Source organism: Balaenoptera physalus (assembly GCF_965194825.1).
Source record: "Balaenoptera physalus genome assembly, chromosome: 13".
Classification (NCBI taxonomy): Eukaryota; Metazoa; Chordata; class Mammalia; order Artiodactyla; family Balaenopteridae; genus Balaenoptera; species Balaenoptera physalus.
In genome coordinates, this window is record NC_138892.1 from 72800658 (window position 1) to 72819003 (window position 18346).

Below are 18346 nucleotides of genomic sequence, written 5' to 3' on the forward strand. Positions count from 1 at the left end.
TCTTCACATAACTGCATTTTAAAAGTTTTTAAAATGTACATGTAGTAAAACTCACCCTTTTGTTGTACAGTTGTATGACTTTTGACCAATAGATTTGTGTCACTGCCACCAGTTTTGGCACCCCCAAGACTTCCCTCATGCTGTCCCTTTGTAGTCAAACCCCCCTCCTATTCTTAATGCTTGATAACCACTGACATGTTCTCTGTCCCTAGAGTTTTGCCTTTTCCAGAATGTCATATAAATGGAATCACACAGCCTTTTGAATCTGGCTTCTTTTCATTTAGCATAATGCATTTGAAATTCATCCATACTGTTGTATGTTATCAACATAAATGTTTTATGAAAGCACGCTTAGAGCAGCTTTTCAATCATATCCTCATTAGTGTGAGTGGGGCATATACAGGTTTTAAAAAGATGAAAAGAATGTATACTGGGTTGAATAATATTCTACCAAGATTTATATCCAGCTGGAATCTATGATATGAATCAAGATTTATATCCAGCTGGAATCTATTTGGAAATAAGGTCTTTGCAGATGTAATCAAGTTAAGATGATGTCAGACTGGATTAGGGTGGGCCCTAATCCGATGACTGGTGCTCTTATGAGAAGGGAGAAATTTAGACACAAAGATACAAAGGGAGAATGTCACATGACAATAGAAGCAGAGATTGGAGACATGCAGCTGCAAACCAAGAAACACCAAGAATTGCCTGCAACCACAAGAAGCTACAAGAGAGGCACGGAACAGACAGACTCTCCCTCAGAGAACCAACCTTGCTGACACCTTGATTTCTGACTTCCAGCTTCCAGAACTGTAAGAGATAGATTTCTGTTATTGGAAGCACTCAGTTTGTGGTCATTTGTGTGGCAGCCCTAGGAAACTAATACAAGAAGGTATGAAGGTATAGGGGATTGCTTTTAGGGCAGCTTCCATCAAGCAAAAGAGCCTGACTGAGGAGATAGGATAGATGAAGACCAAGTTCTTTCACTTTACAGTTTTGCCTTAGGATGAGCCTGACTGAATTCTAAAGCCGAACTGTAATAGCATCATGGGTACTGGTATATTTCCCCAAGCATCAAATCTATTACTGGTAACTGAAAAGTGAAACCTGTTTTTAAAATATGATAAACAATGTAGAAACCTAATTTTGGCCTCCCCATCAACTAATTTTAAAGTCAACTCATTCAAAACCGCCATGTTTCCCATTGTGAAGAAAAAAAAATGTTCACGTTGGGGAGGGGGCACCTTTCATCAATCTTTTTATTAAGCATCTCCAGAAGATTAGAGACTCAGGAAATTAGGTATTAAAATTTAATTAACTTTCCAAGTTACTTGAAGAAAAAAGAAAGAAAAAAGTAAAATCCACATTCCTCTAGAGAAAAAAATCTTCTGAAGTGCATTTCAGTCTGCTGCTTGGATTTTAGACACAAACAAATTAGGGGATATTTTTAATAGACAAAAAGTATATAGCCTTTTGATACTTAAGATGTAGAAGCAAAAGAGAGCAAATGAACAAATTAGCATTTTAGACAAACCAAGAGAATGGATTTTTTTCTTAAGAGATATTTAAATTATGTATCCATGATGTTAATATTGTTGATTCAGTTTAAAACATCAGTTAATCTACCTTGTAATAATGATGAAAATCTGTGATTCTCAAACCTGGCTCCTTTTCAGACACTCCTGAACAACCTAGAAAGATCCCTATGCCTCACTGCCCAGATTCTGATTTGGTAAGTCTGAACTAACAGCTAAGGAATCTATTTTATTTTTTCAAATTCTCCAGGTCATCCTGATGGACGACCAGGTTTGAGAACAGCTAACAGGGAAAATGCTCTCACAGAAAGAAGCTTTGATCTCCCAAAGCCTGGGGAATTAGAGATGGGGTCAATCCAAGGTCAAATACCAAAAGCTAAATATTAGAATGGAAGTAATATAATCCTTAAGGTCAAGAAACAGAGGCAGGGTCTAAAAGGGAAACCAGGATGCAGGGTGGAAGCAAGCTTCATGAAACAGGAAAGGAGGTCAGAATGCCAATGAGAAATCACAATCAGAACACAGGGGAGGATTGTAAGCCAGAAACACAGGAAGCTCTGGCATTCAGAATTTGGGGCTCAGTCTGGCTCAGGACTCAGAGAAAGCTTTACCTGAACCAGATTCCTGTCTGTAGAGTTATGCTTTTATGTAAATTCTTCTATTAAGAGTATCAGTTAATTCAGGGTTTATCTAGTCTCTTATTTTTTCAGCATCTAGCAGCTTGCTTTAGTGTCCAGCACGATTGAGTGAAATGCACTGACCTCTCCATAAACTGAAGTTATCTCCCAGGCGATAGTATTTCACTGTAATAATGCCTGTGTGTGTGTGTATGCGTGTAGCTCTATGTTTGTGTGTATATTTTTTGTAGAATGCTTCAAACATTGAACTGCTGTTTAACATGTAATGTTTTTTTCCCATGCTATTAAACCTTTAATGAAAACCCTCTAAAAATGAATTTTCAACTTCAGGTAAATTGAAAGGACAATTGTTGTTTCTTGGGTAACAGTAAGACATTTATTTCTTTATAATTTGTTTTCATTCATAAAAAGGACAAAGCACAGTCCTATACTACTCCATTGAAAAAATGATAAAAAATAACTAAAAAAATCAATTCAATATTTATCAGTATCAAATAAAACTACTATCACCTTTCCTTGAAATACAAAGAAACAACAGATGTATCTATATCTATATAAAGTTTAATTAAGAATCTTGCGTCTTAAAGCAGATGATACATTAGTTAGTTTGACAACAGTTTAAAACTGATGGTCCCAGTCAAATTTGTACACTTGTATGAGGAAATGAAAAGCTTGAGTTATCGGTGTATGAGAGATTTTAATCTACCTTATCTCTGCCACAAATTTAAAATTAAACAAACTACCTCCAAAGTCTGTTTTCTTCTTACCTTTCAGAACCATTTCATGCAAAACCAGTTTTGCTCTTTATTACCATACATTAGAAAATAAAAGGCAAGCATGCATTTGGCAAAAGATTTAGTTGTTGACTATATAAAAATGCCCAACATGGGTCACATTGCAAAAGGAAAACCCCAAAGTGTAACAATGAAAACACAAACATTTGTACAGAAGGCTCACAGAGTATTCGTTTCCCTAAAGTATGAAGAGATTTTGTTTTTCTTTCAAATAATTAAATATTTTATGAAATCTGGTAACGATCTCAAGACTGTTGACATACTTCCACTGGAGAATCATCCCTTTCACTTACTTTTAAAAAGTTTCATTTTATAACAAAGAGTTAAATGTAAACTAATGAAATATTTATTGGTATTTTCATAATGAAAACCCTAAACATTTATACATAGATATATAGTACAAAAATTATACAAATTAAAGAAAGGGGGGTAAAATAGTAATAGATCTATTTTGCTTCCTGTAAATATTTTTTTTATGAACCTATAAGGTATCCTTTCTAAAAAGATAAACTCTATCTCTAATTAGCTAGCAAGGTTGTGCTAATAAAATAGGATTATACCTCTTGAAGCATCAGACATTGCACTATTTCATAAGCCAGCTAATCCTTTATTACTCGATTTCTTTCACATCCACACTCAAACACATTTCCGTGCACACCATGGAGAATGAAGAAATGTGCATCTTCCTTTTCACAACTTATAAAAACCTAAAGCACCAACACTTGGGAGACCACTGGACAGACACGTTATTTGTCTCCTCCCGGCCTTCCAGTTTTGCATACTCTTCAAAGTACCATTAGCAACATCTTGATTTGGTATTCATAGCCAGTTTTCGGTATTGCATTGAAGCAGGAAATGAGTTTAAAACTAAATTAAAAAAAATAGGGAATACTGTAGTTTTTCCAAGCTACAGGTGATTTCTTGATTCCATACCTTTAATAAAGAGAGGCTTTACTTAGAATGAAGAACAAAAACAAAGTCACTAGAATATTATTTAATTCTGATATTCACTTAACTGTCATTTATTCCTAGCTGTGTAAAGACTGTCACATCTCAATTAAAAAATGGAAGCACTCTACTTCTCAAAATTCATCATTTCACATATGAATAAATACAGCAACATGATGATACTCTAACACAAGAGCTGTGATTTTTTGAGGTTTGAAATTGATGATAAGAAAAGCATAAAATAATGTCAGAGTAGAATACAAAAGTAAAAAAAAACTTCATGTAGTATATTAATTTTACTATTAAAAAACTAACTTAGAGTATTACTGATTCTGAAAAACAAATATTTAGAAAATTACTTACTTCCAAAATAAGAATACTGAAAATAAGTTCTAGAATTTGGTTTTCAATATTCAAAATCATCCAACTCATTCAGTAGAATGATTTGGTATTGGAAATTATGTTAAATGCTTTAGTTATACTTTTTTTTTAAAGAAAACTCAAAATGCCATGAATGATAGGGGCCATTCAAAAATATGCAGGACCCAAAACAGAGAGGATAGTACAAGAGACTGTATTACGCTTACATTTACCACATACAATCAACGTTTCAACCTCTATTATATTTCACAACTTGTTATTAAATTTAAAGCACCTGTGTATGGTGATTTTACTTTCACTCTACAGCCTATGGTATTGAATTGAACACTGTAAATTGTCCCATTGGATTAAATCATGCAACTGTCACAGAATTAGGTTAAGTGGTGTTTATAAGGCATATTGGAACGAGTTAAAAATCATTTTATACCCATTTAAAAGTTTATTCTTTTGGATGAAGGGGTTCCTGAATGCCTCAGTCATAACATATGTTGTAAATCAGTTGGATAGTTTGTTAAAGTATAATTTATTTGGCTTAGGATGGAGTTGCAGGAATTGGAAGGAATTGTAGTCATCACAGAGATGCAGGGTGTCCTCTGAACTGGGCTGGGAGCAGCAGTTGTCACGCCACATTCAGAATTCCAAGTAGACAAGGATGCCAAGGGCAGGCAGCAGGAAGCCAAGAAGACATGGTGATAGGATGGACGCACCTATAATGTAAACCAAAAAAGTGCATATTATTTCATTGATAACAGTCACTGTTGCTCATTTACCCTGCTATGGGTATTATGTAACCCTGAAACCCAAGTGGTTCCTTTAAAAAAATACTAGCTTCACTTAGTCTTAAGTGACTTAAGAAAAACAAAAATGTTTGATCAAGGATTTTGCATGTGAGACTGTGTGGACTGTTTATACCAAAAGCTCATATAAATCATTTACGATAATAAGATCGCAAATGTTTCTGTTTTTCCTGTGATCCAGCAGTCCCGAACTCCTACCAGAAGGCACTAGGTCAGGAAACATGTATAAATAAGTGAAAAATCGTAAGTAAGCTGTGAAAAAATAAGATAAAGAGATGCAGCAAAAATGTTAATAACGTTACATGGGGCAATGACATCATAGGTATACTGGAAGATCCTACATGATTTCATATCCTAATGGTTTTAAAACATTTAGGGGCTTATACACAATGATTTTAAAATGTATTTTTGATAATAATAAATAATCTATTCAAATTTTTATCCAAAGAACAATTGCCCTGAGGGATGTTATGTAAATGAAGAATAAAAATGATGTAATATTCTACAGACTTAAATTATGTCTTGAATGATGCCTAGAAGGGCTCTTCCTGTGGTCAGGTAAGTTTATGGGTCCAAGTCCGGCTTCACTGGAATTCTTGAGAAAGGGCTGAAAAGCGGGACCAAGAAGGTACACTCTTCCTTTCAACTCTCCACAATTATTAGGTGCTCTCTTCAACGAGCAAAAAATACAGCTTGTAAATATAATAGACTTGTGTCCATTTTTGGAAGTTTATTCTCTAAATTTGAAACTTTAAATCATTGTTATCTACTATATCAATAGTTGCCTAAATAGACCTTTCTTTGGAATATTCCTCTTACGTTTAGGAAGATTCAAGGCCATTTCTCTCGAATTTGGTCCTTGAAGGCACAGTCATACTCCCTGTAAGGTGGAAGATGATTGTGTCTACCTGCATTCCGCTATTGCCCTGTTAGCAGCATTCAGTGCTGCATGGAAAGTATAAGAGAGAAAACATTATCAGACACTGATAAAGGGGTTCTTAGAAATGAGCAGGACAGTGAAGGTAAAAGTGAGGGCAGAACCGCAAGCACAATATAAACATCCCTCGAGTAGCTGCTTATAGCCTCTTTATGATAATGCATAACGGCATTATCGGTAGCAATGATGACACAAATAATGACCATGATAGCTGCTATTCACTGTTCTACAGCCACAAGACAGACACCACACTGGCCATTTATATGTATTATGACATTTATACAATAGCTTATGATGGCAGATCTTATTTTCCTGACTTTATAGATTATGTAACTCAGATTCAGGTAAAATGACTTGTTCAAGGCCAGTGGCCAGTAGAAGGCAGAGCCAGGATTAGATCTCAGATTGGCCTGGCTCCAAAGTCCATGCTCTTTCTACCTCTCTGGCACTTTCTACAGATAGCTTTGGAAAGGTACCAGTTCTGGAAAAGCATTAGGACACTACATCTTGCACTTAAAGTGTCAAGGCAAGGGCACAGGGGGAAAATAAATGACATATGGGAAAGCAGAGCACCTAAGCTGTTTCAAAGTGTCTTTATTCTTGCAGTATTTTCCCTTCTATTTTTCTACACAGATATTTTAAAACTATGCCACAGCCCACGTATTATTTTATTCTGTAAGATGACCAATAATAAACCTTAATCACACAGAAAAACATTAGCTTTCAATGTTTGACCTAATTTAAAAGATCTTTCCTGAAGACCTTTGTCTGAGAATGACTACAGGGTCTCTGCAATGCTCTGTCTTTGACCACGAATTACATCAGTGATGGGTACACATTCATGTATTTGCCTGAATATGTGGGTTGGCTAAGTACAAACTGTGGCCACGGAAAGAAGGTTAGTCAATTGTGGATGCCATTTTGAAGTTTTGGTGTTAGTATGAAAACCAAACACAATTTCATAATTTGTGGCTTCAACATCAGGATATTTGATTTATTTAAAATAAAATCTTCATGTTTATGTGTGTTATATTTAATTTCTCTAATGGCTCAAGCTTATGTAATTGTGGTCTTCATCTTCAATTCTCTTCCACATTGCAAACACAAATTAGAGACCTGACTGAATTACTATTTAAAGTCATTTTAAATGTGGGATCCCTATATTCTTGAGGGGTTTAAAACATATATTTGTTTTCCATCCAACAAAATGTATATCAAGCATAATTTCAGTACTTAACATGGTATGTAGTAAATGTATATTTTGCTTTTCACATAGCTACTGAATATCAAACATGAAAAAATCATCAGTCTGGTTAATTACTTTTGCCTATAAGAACAAATGTAAGGCCAATTTAGAATACTATGTCTCTTCCATTGGATTTCTTGATTTTTTTTAACCTAAACTGCCCAGATTTATTTTTCCCTCAGGAAGGATTCCTGCTAGAGAGAGTTATATATTGAGAAGAGAAATTTAATTAAAAATTAAGCAGTGCTTAACAATCTCTTCAGGTTTTATACTAAATAGACAGCCCCTCTAGTCAGTTTTTAATACAAATCTCTTTTCTGATGCTTAAGTTTAGACACCATGGTCCAATCTAAATTGCTAATGTTTACTATTAATACTTGGAATTTTCTCCTTGTGGTGTCATGTTTATAATCACACCTGTTAATATCTCTAGATTGTGAACAACTTCAGGACAGGGAATATATCCAAATCATATTTTCAGGTGTGTTGTCTAATACCAAGCCCAGCATATAGTGAGTTCTTGTACCATAAAGTTATAATATGAATAATTCTTCCAATTAAAAGCCCTGAACCTTTTCTGATTGCAGAGCACAAAGTGGGAGAGAAAGTGAAGGGGTAGGACACGGGGATTTAAAGAAGACAAAGTCAACCACTGCGACCTGCATCTCTTATCAGAGAGATGATATTAAAAATCTGCAGTATCAGAAAGGCCTTATTTTACTGCTCAGTCCAAGGGGTTCTCCAACTTGTCTTGATAGGATGTTACTTTGGATTCCTTCAAAGCCTTATAACCCTGGGCTGAGGGAAGAAAGCGTTTTGATAAGATGATTGATCCCCATGCCTAGGTGTATGCTTCATATATATTAGGTGTGTTAGGTACACGTCAGTGGGTGTTTGCTGTTGAAATTTGTCGAATTCAATAAAACTCCTGCTGGGATAGCAGCAAGTTTAGAAAAATATAAGAGTAAAAGTCTGTTTGGGATTGAGAGTAAAAATCAGCTCAGAGGGAAAAAGAACAAAGTCACCTGCCTTTATTCAGGTTAGTAGTATGACAGACACAGATAATGCCAGCTTGAACTTAAATGGAGACACTGCCAAGGTCACGCAGCAGCTGGAACATGCACAAATGACCCCTTCATTGAGTGGCTAGTGCTGTGTTACCAGTGATACTCCACACCTGCTTTACTCTTCCCATCTTTCACTAGGAACACCCAATTGCTTAACTACTCTCCCCTTGAGACGGCTCCCAACCCTAGTTCATTCCTGATACTCCTGTCCTCATCTTAGAAACAGCAACTGATCCAGAACTGATTGCTTCTTCCCTTAGACCTTCCTCCGGATTCTTCAGTAAGAACTCAAATCTTACATAAGATGTTTCTCCTTCCCACTTGAGTGGTGTTCCACGACTGCTCTGGGGTACGTTTCCTTGTTACATCCAGTCAATTACAGGTAGTCCAACTATCTATCAGACTACAGCTTTGTAACTGGTCCTTGGTTGTTTAGATTTTAAGAACAAACAGGCAAATATGAGGGTCTGTAAGCAGGTCACTGTCCTAGCAGGAGATGTAAGGGAATACTGGGAATAGTGTAATGGGGCTCTAGAACCAGGCAAAGAAAGCGAGAGTCCAAATACTGCCTCTGCCTCTTACTGGCTAGGTCATCTTGAGCATGTTCTTTAATATTTTTATGCCCTAGTTCCTTCAAGTATAAAACAGGGGTAATATATCTCATGACTTTATTGTGAGTATGGAGAAGATGTGTATCAATGGTTGTTATATATATTTTAGCAGCATAACCTTTCTTCAGAAACAATCACATGTGGAAGCCCATTTACTGAACAAGCAGGGAGAGGGGATGCTTTATTTAAAGATGGGCCTGGGGCAGGAGACCACAGGTTTGTTGCCTCCTTTATGTTCATGCTTGTACCTGTACTCCCCCAAGCCCATCACTCCAGGCAATGTGTAGGGCTCTGCATATCACAGTTTGAAAACAGCTGCTTTATGTAGAGCACTTCAAAAAGTGCATAGCTGGTAGAAAACTTCTGTAAATGATAGTGATTCATACTACATTTGATGTTGTTCATCTCTTTATACAGTCCTACACTGTATGTTTTGAAAAGTAGTTGGATAAAAACAAATCAAAACAATAGATAAGGCAGGTGTCCCCTGCAGACAACTTACATTTGAGACATGTATGTCTACTTACTGTTCCCAAGTCACACATTGTGTCCTTTTAGATCACAAACATTCCTGAAATGTCCTTTCACCTATAAACATGGGGCATATTGGACTTTTCTGTAGTAGTCTAGCTCAAGTTGATCTCCTCTGTGACATGGTAGTCTGGGATCTCTGGTTTTAAGTAACTGGAACTCAACTGAAGAAAAAGCTGATTTTGCACTGCTTTTGGACAACTAGAGCTAGTTAACTGAATACCTGTGTCTGCCACGTTTCTGACTTTCATGTCTTCTTCCTTTGCAGATTGCCTCACATTCTCAGACTGACTTCTCAAGGCAGACAAGAGAGTCAAGTTCACAATCATACATTCTCAAGATCAAAGAGATGATATTTTTTTTTTACCCCAATTCCAGTGACAAAACTCTCAAGGAAAGATCCTTATTTGCAGAGTCTGAGTCATATACCTACTTTCAGACCAATACTGTGGCTGAATTAGTGCATTTGTGTGATTGAACTAGCTTGGAACAGGTTCCCATCCCTCAACCAATCACTGTGGCCAACGAGGAGGGTCGCTTAAGAAGACGTCAACACTTTCTGATCTCAGGTATTGATTACGAGCTTTGTTTTTGGAGTTAGCCTGACCCATTGGCAATTCTGGGTCTATCATTTACTGGCTGTGTACCCTTTGGAAAATTATTTGTGTCCGTTTACCCATTAGATTGTTGTGAGGTTTAAATGAGAAAATGGCACTTATTTTCTTAAATTTTGTGGAAGAAATGGGTGAAAACAAAGGTTAAAGGAGGAAGAGCTGCTTTTTACTTTCAGATATTGACACATAATTTAATGTATGAATGAATTTTCTGACCAAGAAAATTTTTAAAAAAATTCAGGACTTAACACTTGAAGGATGTGAAGCCATTGAGGCAAAAACAAGTACTTCAAAATTTGTCTTGACTACTGGGATTTTACAGAATGTCTGAGACAAAACAATTATAGATTCTTTATTGGTTAATTCATTTCTGGAATTTCTATCTTATATGTCTCTTCTCCCTTTCATATTTTCTTTTTCATGATTCCCCCCACCCTTTTCCTGATTCACACCTGATTTTTTACCCTTGCCTAGAAACTGGTATAGAATTTGGAATAAAACTCCTGTAACTCAGTGAGGTTAATGTTAAAATTTTCTTTGGGTCATATATCAGAATTTTTATTTTTATAAATTGTCTAATGCTTATTAAGAATTAAAAGACGTATCTTTTTAAAAAGTTAGTTGGCTCTGCTTCAAATAGGTCTCTTGGGGAAAATGCTGTTACAGTATTCAATTTTAAATCCATTATTATAAGCATAACTACCTGCCTTTGACAAAATGGAGTTATGGATATTTACCCCAATTGGTTTTAAGAGTTTCTGGAAATGAAAACAAAAGAGAAATCAGAAAATAAAATGGATTTTTTCTTTGAGATACAGCAGACTTTCTATATTTGATGTTTTTTTTGCCTTTGATATCTATTATATTATAGTGTCTATGTGTATCAGCTTGCTTATTCTGTGTTTGAGAATTTTATCTCCTTATGCTTCTTTGAGATAACAAAATACTAAGCTATGTGAAGAAGAAGAAAAAAAAAAGATAATTTAAGACCTATTTGCAGTTCTGTCAATAGCTAGTTGTGTAACTTTGGGCAAAAGAGAATATTTGGACTCAATATATGGCTCTGAGGCTGGTGTGATCTTTGGCCATTTTACTTGTCAAGGCTGTGGATTTTTCCTTCTGTAAAATGATAGGGTTCAATATTATAACTCCTTAGGTTCCTAGCATTGCCATCAGCCTATGATTCTATGCAAACCATAATGTGTTTAAGAATATCAAGCACTGAGCCTAAAATTTGCAAAGATATTTGTTATATTTCCCCTTATTTATGATAAAGTCGTTATTTGTTTATATATATACATTAAAAGCTTGATCATAGGGCTTCCCTGGTGGCGCAGTGGTTGGGAGTCTGCCTGCCAATGCAGGGGACACGGGCTCGAGCCCTGGTCCGGGAAGATCCCACATGCCACAGAGCAGCTGGGCCCGTGAGCCACAATTACTGAGCCTGCGCGTCTGGAGCCTGTGCTCCGCGGCAAGAGAGGCCGCGATAGTGAGAGGCCCGCGCACTGCGATGAAGAGTGGCCCCCACTTGCCACAACTGGAGAAAGCCCTCGCACAGAAACGAAGACCCAACACAGCCATAAATAAATAAATAAATAAAATTAAAAAAAAAAAAAAAGCTTGATCATATAAGTGATAGTGGTTATGATGGTTTTTTTCAAACTGGTGAAACCCACTAATCTTGCTGCTCCTACTTATTTGGCAATTATGAACACATATGTCAAACAAAATAGTTTTTTGGGTTTTTTTTTGGCAAGGGTGTATGGTTTGCTGACAGCTTATCCTGGCAGTCATATACTTTCCTTACTCTGGTCCTTTCCCTATCAGGAAATGTTAGATTGCAAGGATGCATTTCTTCTTTGAGAAAGGATCAAGCATCTCCAATAGAGTGATGACCAATTATTTGCTGGGAAATATAAAAGTAACTTCTAACAGTCCATTCGCTAACAAACACATTCTAAATAACCTAATTTTGATATAATTTTTGGGCAAGATGAGACTATAATTCTGAGGACTTTTAAAACTGGTTTACCTACTTTTTTAGAAATGCAAGGTAAGATTTTCACAAAAGCTTGAGACTTGGCATTAGAAAGAATTCTACTTGAATACTGTTGCCCTCACTTGAGTGTGTGACCTCCGCAAGGTACTTAATCTCTCAGAGCCTCCATTTCCCTATCTGTAAAATGAGGAGTACAATATTTCCACAGCAGGATATTTGTGATAATTAAACGAAAAAAAAGTTAAAAATACATAGTAAACGCCATCTGATAATTGTGACTTTGAAATATGAAATTTAGTGTGTTCATTTAAAAATTATTATCTAGTGAATATGAGAATACACTAAGCATGGGATGAGACATAAGAGACTCAGAACTCTCTCCTATTCTATAAAATGGTCAACATACATATAATGGATTTCATGGGTTTAATATTTTCCACAACTTATACAAAATCTTTAACAAATAACACTCAAGTTCTTTATTCACAAACAACCAGAGCCAGCTTATTAGATCATCTTCGCATTTGGTATTGGAAATAGCTGTTTGGCAGAATATTCTTACGTGGCTAGCCCTGGTTTTGCGGAATGCATCAAACTAGGACTGGAATCAGTTTTTCTCAACATCAATAAAATTTAGAGAGCCTGGGGACTTTCAGATGCTCATTCTATTTTGCAATATTCATAAAAACAAATATTAAATTATTCCCTCCACTGCCCCAGCCTTGCCTTTCCCCAATCAGTTTTTGAGGCAAAGCGATAACAAGTAGAGCCAGAGAAAAAGCTGAAAAATTTGTGTGTGCTCCATGCCAAGGCTAATGGTTCCTCTTTAGTGCTAGGCTTGAGGGCCCAGTTGAGCACATCTATGACTAAGACTTCCTAGACATCTTCAGGAGCTACAGACACATACCCTACCAGGTTTACTTAAGAAGAAGTACTGCTCCCTGCGCCTCTCCTACATCCGCCACAGACATACTTGCTTCTTCTATAGTTTTGCCACTTTACATTTTTAGGAGAACAACTGGTGTTTTGCGGTACTGACAATGAAGAGTAGGAGTAAAACTAGTTGGTCATGACAGTCAATTTTCCTTAAACTTATCAGTGTACGTAATCAAAAGAAAGCTAAACAAAGGGAAGCAGGCAGGTATGTCTTCTCACAAAGCCCACTGAAGTTTTCTTAGTTGTTCTTTTACATAAATTTGAGTAAAGGATCTTTTGCTGATTTTAATACTCATGCTCAAGGTCATGATGGGCACAACGTTTGCTTGTAGGTGAGACCATGGAACTAAAAAGGCTTAGTCTATCATGTTCCTGGACGTCATGACTATTTATTCATAGAGGGTCTATTTTGTTTAGGCATCCCTAAAATTATAGGAGAGATGACATATTTTTAGCAGACACATATTTGCATGCCTATTTCTAGTACCAATATTTGTGGGACAAATCATTCCCCAGTTCTAGGAAAGGATAGGCATTTTGCCTTTTAAATTTGCCTAGAACAGCAGGCTTTTCAAGAGATGAGAGGATGGGATGACACAGAAAAGCCCCTGTTAAGCTTTGGCATTGTGAGCCCCAAAGTGGCAACTATATCCAGTTTCATGTGACTCTTTTGTGGGACGGAACTAGAAGCCATCATTCACCCAGCTGGCCTTCCTGGGGGTGGTTTCCAATTCACATGTCAGGTTTTATCAAAGTATAGATGCAGATTAATTTCAATTTAAGTATTACCTCTGCTTTTCTTTTAAATCAAATCCTCATCTGTGAGGAAAACTCCAAAAATTTAAATGTACAGATAGCTATGATATAAGAATAATAAGAAGATTTCTTTAAATCATTTATTCATAAGTTTTCTGGACAGTCTGGTCTACAGCATGTCCTCAACAAATATTTGTTCAATGGATTATTATTATTTTTTAATTTATTAAGTGCCTATTCTGTCCAGGGAACTTTTGCAACATGTTATTTTGTTTAATTCTTATAATACAGTTGAAGTATGTCTCATTATCCTCATTTGCAGATTAAAGGTCTAAGAGTCAGATTTGCCCACCTAGCACAAGGCAAAATTTGTCATTGAACTAAAACCTGGTTCTAAGCCCAGTGCTATTTTCTCTACCCCACAGATGCTTCATGAATCCTTCTTAATATGGCCAGACAATGCAGTGGTCCAACTTTCCTCAATGTAATGAGTTGAGAGTTGGATTTTATTATCAGTATATAAACACCCCCATGTCACAACAGCCAAGGATCCTAGTCCCCCACTGGTTTCATGTGGTGGTTCAGAGGCACAAATACCTGGGAAGCTTTCCCAGGGCAAACCAGAGCAAAAGTCCCATTTGATTTTTCTTGATTCAGCTTTGCTTTGGGGCTATGACAAATGAATGACTCACCTGTTTGAGGTGGTATTTTGTTATTTAAGATTTTCATCCCTAATATAATCCTGAACTCATTTGTTTGTCAGACCTCGGGGCCTTACTGTAGGCCCCCTACTTACTGTAGGATTCAGTGTCATCCATCTATCAGCAAGGATTAATTGGTGCTTCTCTGTTTTTCCACATGCACATGAAGTTCTTATAAGAAACAGTCTGAATTCATTGAATCTTCACAACTATTAAGAGTATCAAAATCAACTGAATCTTCTTTTTGTACTTTCACAGAAGAAACAATTTCTCAGCTATTTTCACAATAGTCTGAAACATGTAAGGAGGTATTGGCTGAAATCAACACTAATTACTCCAAAGGATTTCTAAGAGTTTGTGCTTATTCAGTAGAAGATATAAAATAATTTCAATCACTTTGGATGGCATCTACATGGAATTTTTGTTCTTTTTATATATTTTTCAGAGTTTCCAGAAGGCTCATTCTTAGTCATGTTTTCATGGTGCTAAACCCTGAAATTTTAAGTTCTTTCCAAATTCTTTTTAGGTTAAAAAAAGTGGAAAAAAAGAAGGTTGACTTTCATTACGTCTGTAAGGAGTTTATTTTAAAAAACCAACAGAGTAGTTACTCCTTGCTAACCAACAGGAATTCTGGGGAATGCTTTAAGAAACCATTTTGTTTATACTGAACAAGTCAAATTCTCTCACTGTGAGTGGAAATTGAAATTCTTTTGTCAACATCTATACTTCTAACCAGTAATATCAGTTTTCTCCCAGTCATTTCATTATAAAATTTTGGGAGTCATTATTGACTATCTCTCCATAAGACTTGTGCCTTGTGTCTCTATGACTCGTGAGAGTGTGTTTTATACAGAGGGACTTTTGGATGTTGATTGATGATGATATACTAATATGCTTAAAATAACATAATTAATTTTCAAGATATTGAAAGAAATATAAAATCTAGAAAGAAGTTTGAGACCAATGATTTGCTTTGACATTTATTTCACCTGTACTGTCCTACCTCTTGTTTCCCTTCCCTGGCTTTTCCATATTAGGTTCTTCAGAGTTTGTCAGGGCACCACTTCTCTTGCCCTCTACACCATCTGTTCCTCCCTTATTCTTATAGCATTTTCCCATCCTTCTAAATTACTTAGCTCAGTTAATGATTGCCATGAAATCAGAATGTTAAACATAGAGTCATTTTCAAAGTGCTTTTTCCCCTCACTTGCAATACACTGTCTTGGTCACCAAGTACAATTGATTCCATCTCCAACATCGCTCTAGAATCTCTCTGCTCCACTTTCTCTCCTCTCTCTGCCATAGTGATCCAGGACCTCGTCAGCTCTTACTTAAACACAAGAAAAAATAAAAAGATGAAAAAACCAAAACCCACAAATCCAATCTGCTCCCTTTTCACAGTCTGTATATAACCTATACTCCAATTATACTACCTCCCTCTACTTTTTGAGTCCTGCATTAGAGACTCACTGAATGTGATGCCATTTTTACGTATTCTCAGAGTCAACACTTGTTTCCTCAAACTCATATGCCCTATTACCCCTGTTTATGCCTGGAAAATGCTCATTGATCTTAAAAGAGTCATCAAAGTATCATTCTTTTAGGTAACTGTGCATGAATTTAATGACTTCCTCCTCAGTGCTTGCTTGTACAACACTTAATACATTGTGCTGCCAATTATTTTTTCACCTGTCTTATTTATCTGTGACTTTATGGTTCCTTAAGAACAGGGACCATGTTCTTATTCATCTTCCAACCTCCAGGGACCAAGTCCTACCTAAGACACGTGGTGCTCAGTACATTTTTGTTGAATGAGTTGAATGAGTCCTGCTTCGGAACCCCCTCTGCTGTCATTCTAACCATGATCTCTCTTTCTCTAGGCATGTGTGAGAAGGACCATTCCTGAGAAAATGTGATGCAATGAATTGTTTTCCCTATCAAATCTCCACTTCTTTGTAGACTCAAAATCAAGCAATCATCCCATTTAACCAACGTCCAGTAGAGTGCTCAAGATGTAAATATGAACAAACAAGGCCTTTCACTGATAGTCCATATTCTGAGGATGGACTGTTAGCCAGAGGTTATTTTATAATTTGGATCAAAAAAGAAATAGAATTCACTGAGAGAAATTAGTTGCACACTAAAACTTTGCTATTTTTTCCTCTTGTGAGAGCTCTGCTAATAAACTTGTGAGCTTTTAAGTGTTATTTAACATCTTTCTTGCTTTCTGTAGTGTTTTGGCCAATTTTAAGTTGCAACTATGTTTAGAATATAATCTTGGACCAGGAAAACAAGACTGTTCCTTTAAAGGGACATATTTAGATAATATTTTAATTTGAATACATAATTTGTGCTTTAAGAATTTTAACTTTAAATCAGATGAATTTTCCACTTGTACAGATAGAGTCTAAATAATTAAAAGAAAGTAATCTGAGTTTATTTAACTTTTTCAATGACCATTTGGATGCTGCCTCATTAGATAATGGTAGAGGCTGTGACAGGTTCTGTCTACCTAGTTAACAAAATGTGGTTTGTGTTTGGCTGCTGGAAATCTCAGTTCTTCCTATCTGGCATTTATTACTTATTCTGCAATAATGAATTACTTATAGAAAGACCTTGGTATTTCTGGGTGTTTTCATTTATCCTCCATTGTGCCATGTCATTTCCCAGTATCAGGTTTTTGTTAAAAATTGCCACACAAAATTAATCTTCTCTGGACATAGTATAGAGATTAAGAGTACATGTATTAGAGCTATAAATCATTTGAATCCTGGCGTCTCACTTTAACAGCAATGTGATTCTGGGCAAGTTACTTAAACTCTGATGCTCAGTTACTTCATCAGTCAAATGAGGATAGTTTTACCTAATTGTGTCTTATAACAATAAAAGGTACAGAAAGTGCATTGCTATTATATAAAAATACTTCAGAGTTGGAAGCTCTTCCTATTGAAATTACTGGGAAGTTGTTTTTCTGATCTGTTCCATTTGTCAAGGAATAGATTGCCACTTATCTGTGGTAGCTGCAGGCCACATTCCAAAGAATTCTTTACTTGACTCAGGAAGGAAAAGGTACTGGGCCAAGCCCAAACTGAAGGGCATTTGCAAGGTAACAACTAAGATCTAGAAAACCATTCAAGACTAGCCATGAGGCATCACACTCTACTGACTACAATTTAACCACTCTGGATTTCCAAGGTTGTACGAACTTGAAAACCAACCTTAGGTACTGAAGTGAGGCCTCTGCTTCTTTTAAAGTAAGAGCAGACCCTAGGCTATAATGCCCCAACTAGAAGCTGAGAAGACAGAGAAGGAAGTCACTGATGAGAAAGGTACACAGACATGATCTACCTTGTAGTTAGAGTTACTGGATGTCTTAGCTAAGTAGGCAGTAACCATCTGGATGTGATTGAAATTTAATTCTGATCAACTCTGCTTCTATTTTTTTTTTTTCTTTTTAAGATAGCTTCTCTAAGTTTTCATAGAATAGAAAGAGCTTAACTGCCTAATATTTGTTCATGAATTCAATTTACACATAATGAGAGCCTACTACTATTCTGCCCAGTGCTAGGGCAGAAACAGCTTTTCTTCCCCCTGGAGATCACAGCTGAATCACAAGTCAACCACACTGCAGTGTTTTTTGTACTCAGAATGCCCAAGACACCACGGACACAAAACTGAAATGAGGGGCAGCTGCAGGTGGTGGCACAAATGGAGTTTTCTGGAGGAAAAGGGACCTGAGCTAAGAAAGAAGAGATGGGACAAAATATATGTATGTGTTTCACAAATGCCCTTCTATTGTGATAATAAAATATTTACCAAGAAATGCGTACTAAAAACAGAGAATCTAATGAA

At 36.3% G+C, this 18346-nt stretch overlaps 1 protein-coding gene and 1 long non-coding RNA gene across 8 annotated transcripts in view; one reads left to right on the forward strand and one right to left on the reverse strand.

Moving 5' to 3' along the window:
• The window catches only part of LOC309641933, an 870732-nt gene that overhangs the window by 147680 nt on the left and 704706 nt on the right, over positions 1 to 18346 (forward strand). The window lies entirely within an intron of this gene.
• The window catches only part of CNTN1 (contactin 1), a 376331-nt gene continuing 362788 nt past the window's right edge, over positions 4804 to 18346 (reverse strand). For all 7 annotated transcript variants that reach the window (XM_082422551.1, XM_082422545.1, XM_082422546.1 and 4 more), the window contains one exon: positions 4804 to 5006. In XM_082422551.1, coding sequence (XP_082278677.1) covers positions 4930 to 5006 — 77 coding nt within the window. In that variant the 3' untranslated portion in view covers positions 4804 to 4929. The remainder of the gene's footprint in view (positions 5007 to 18346) is intronic.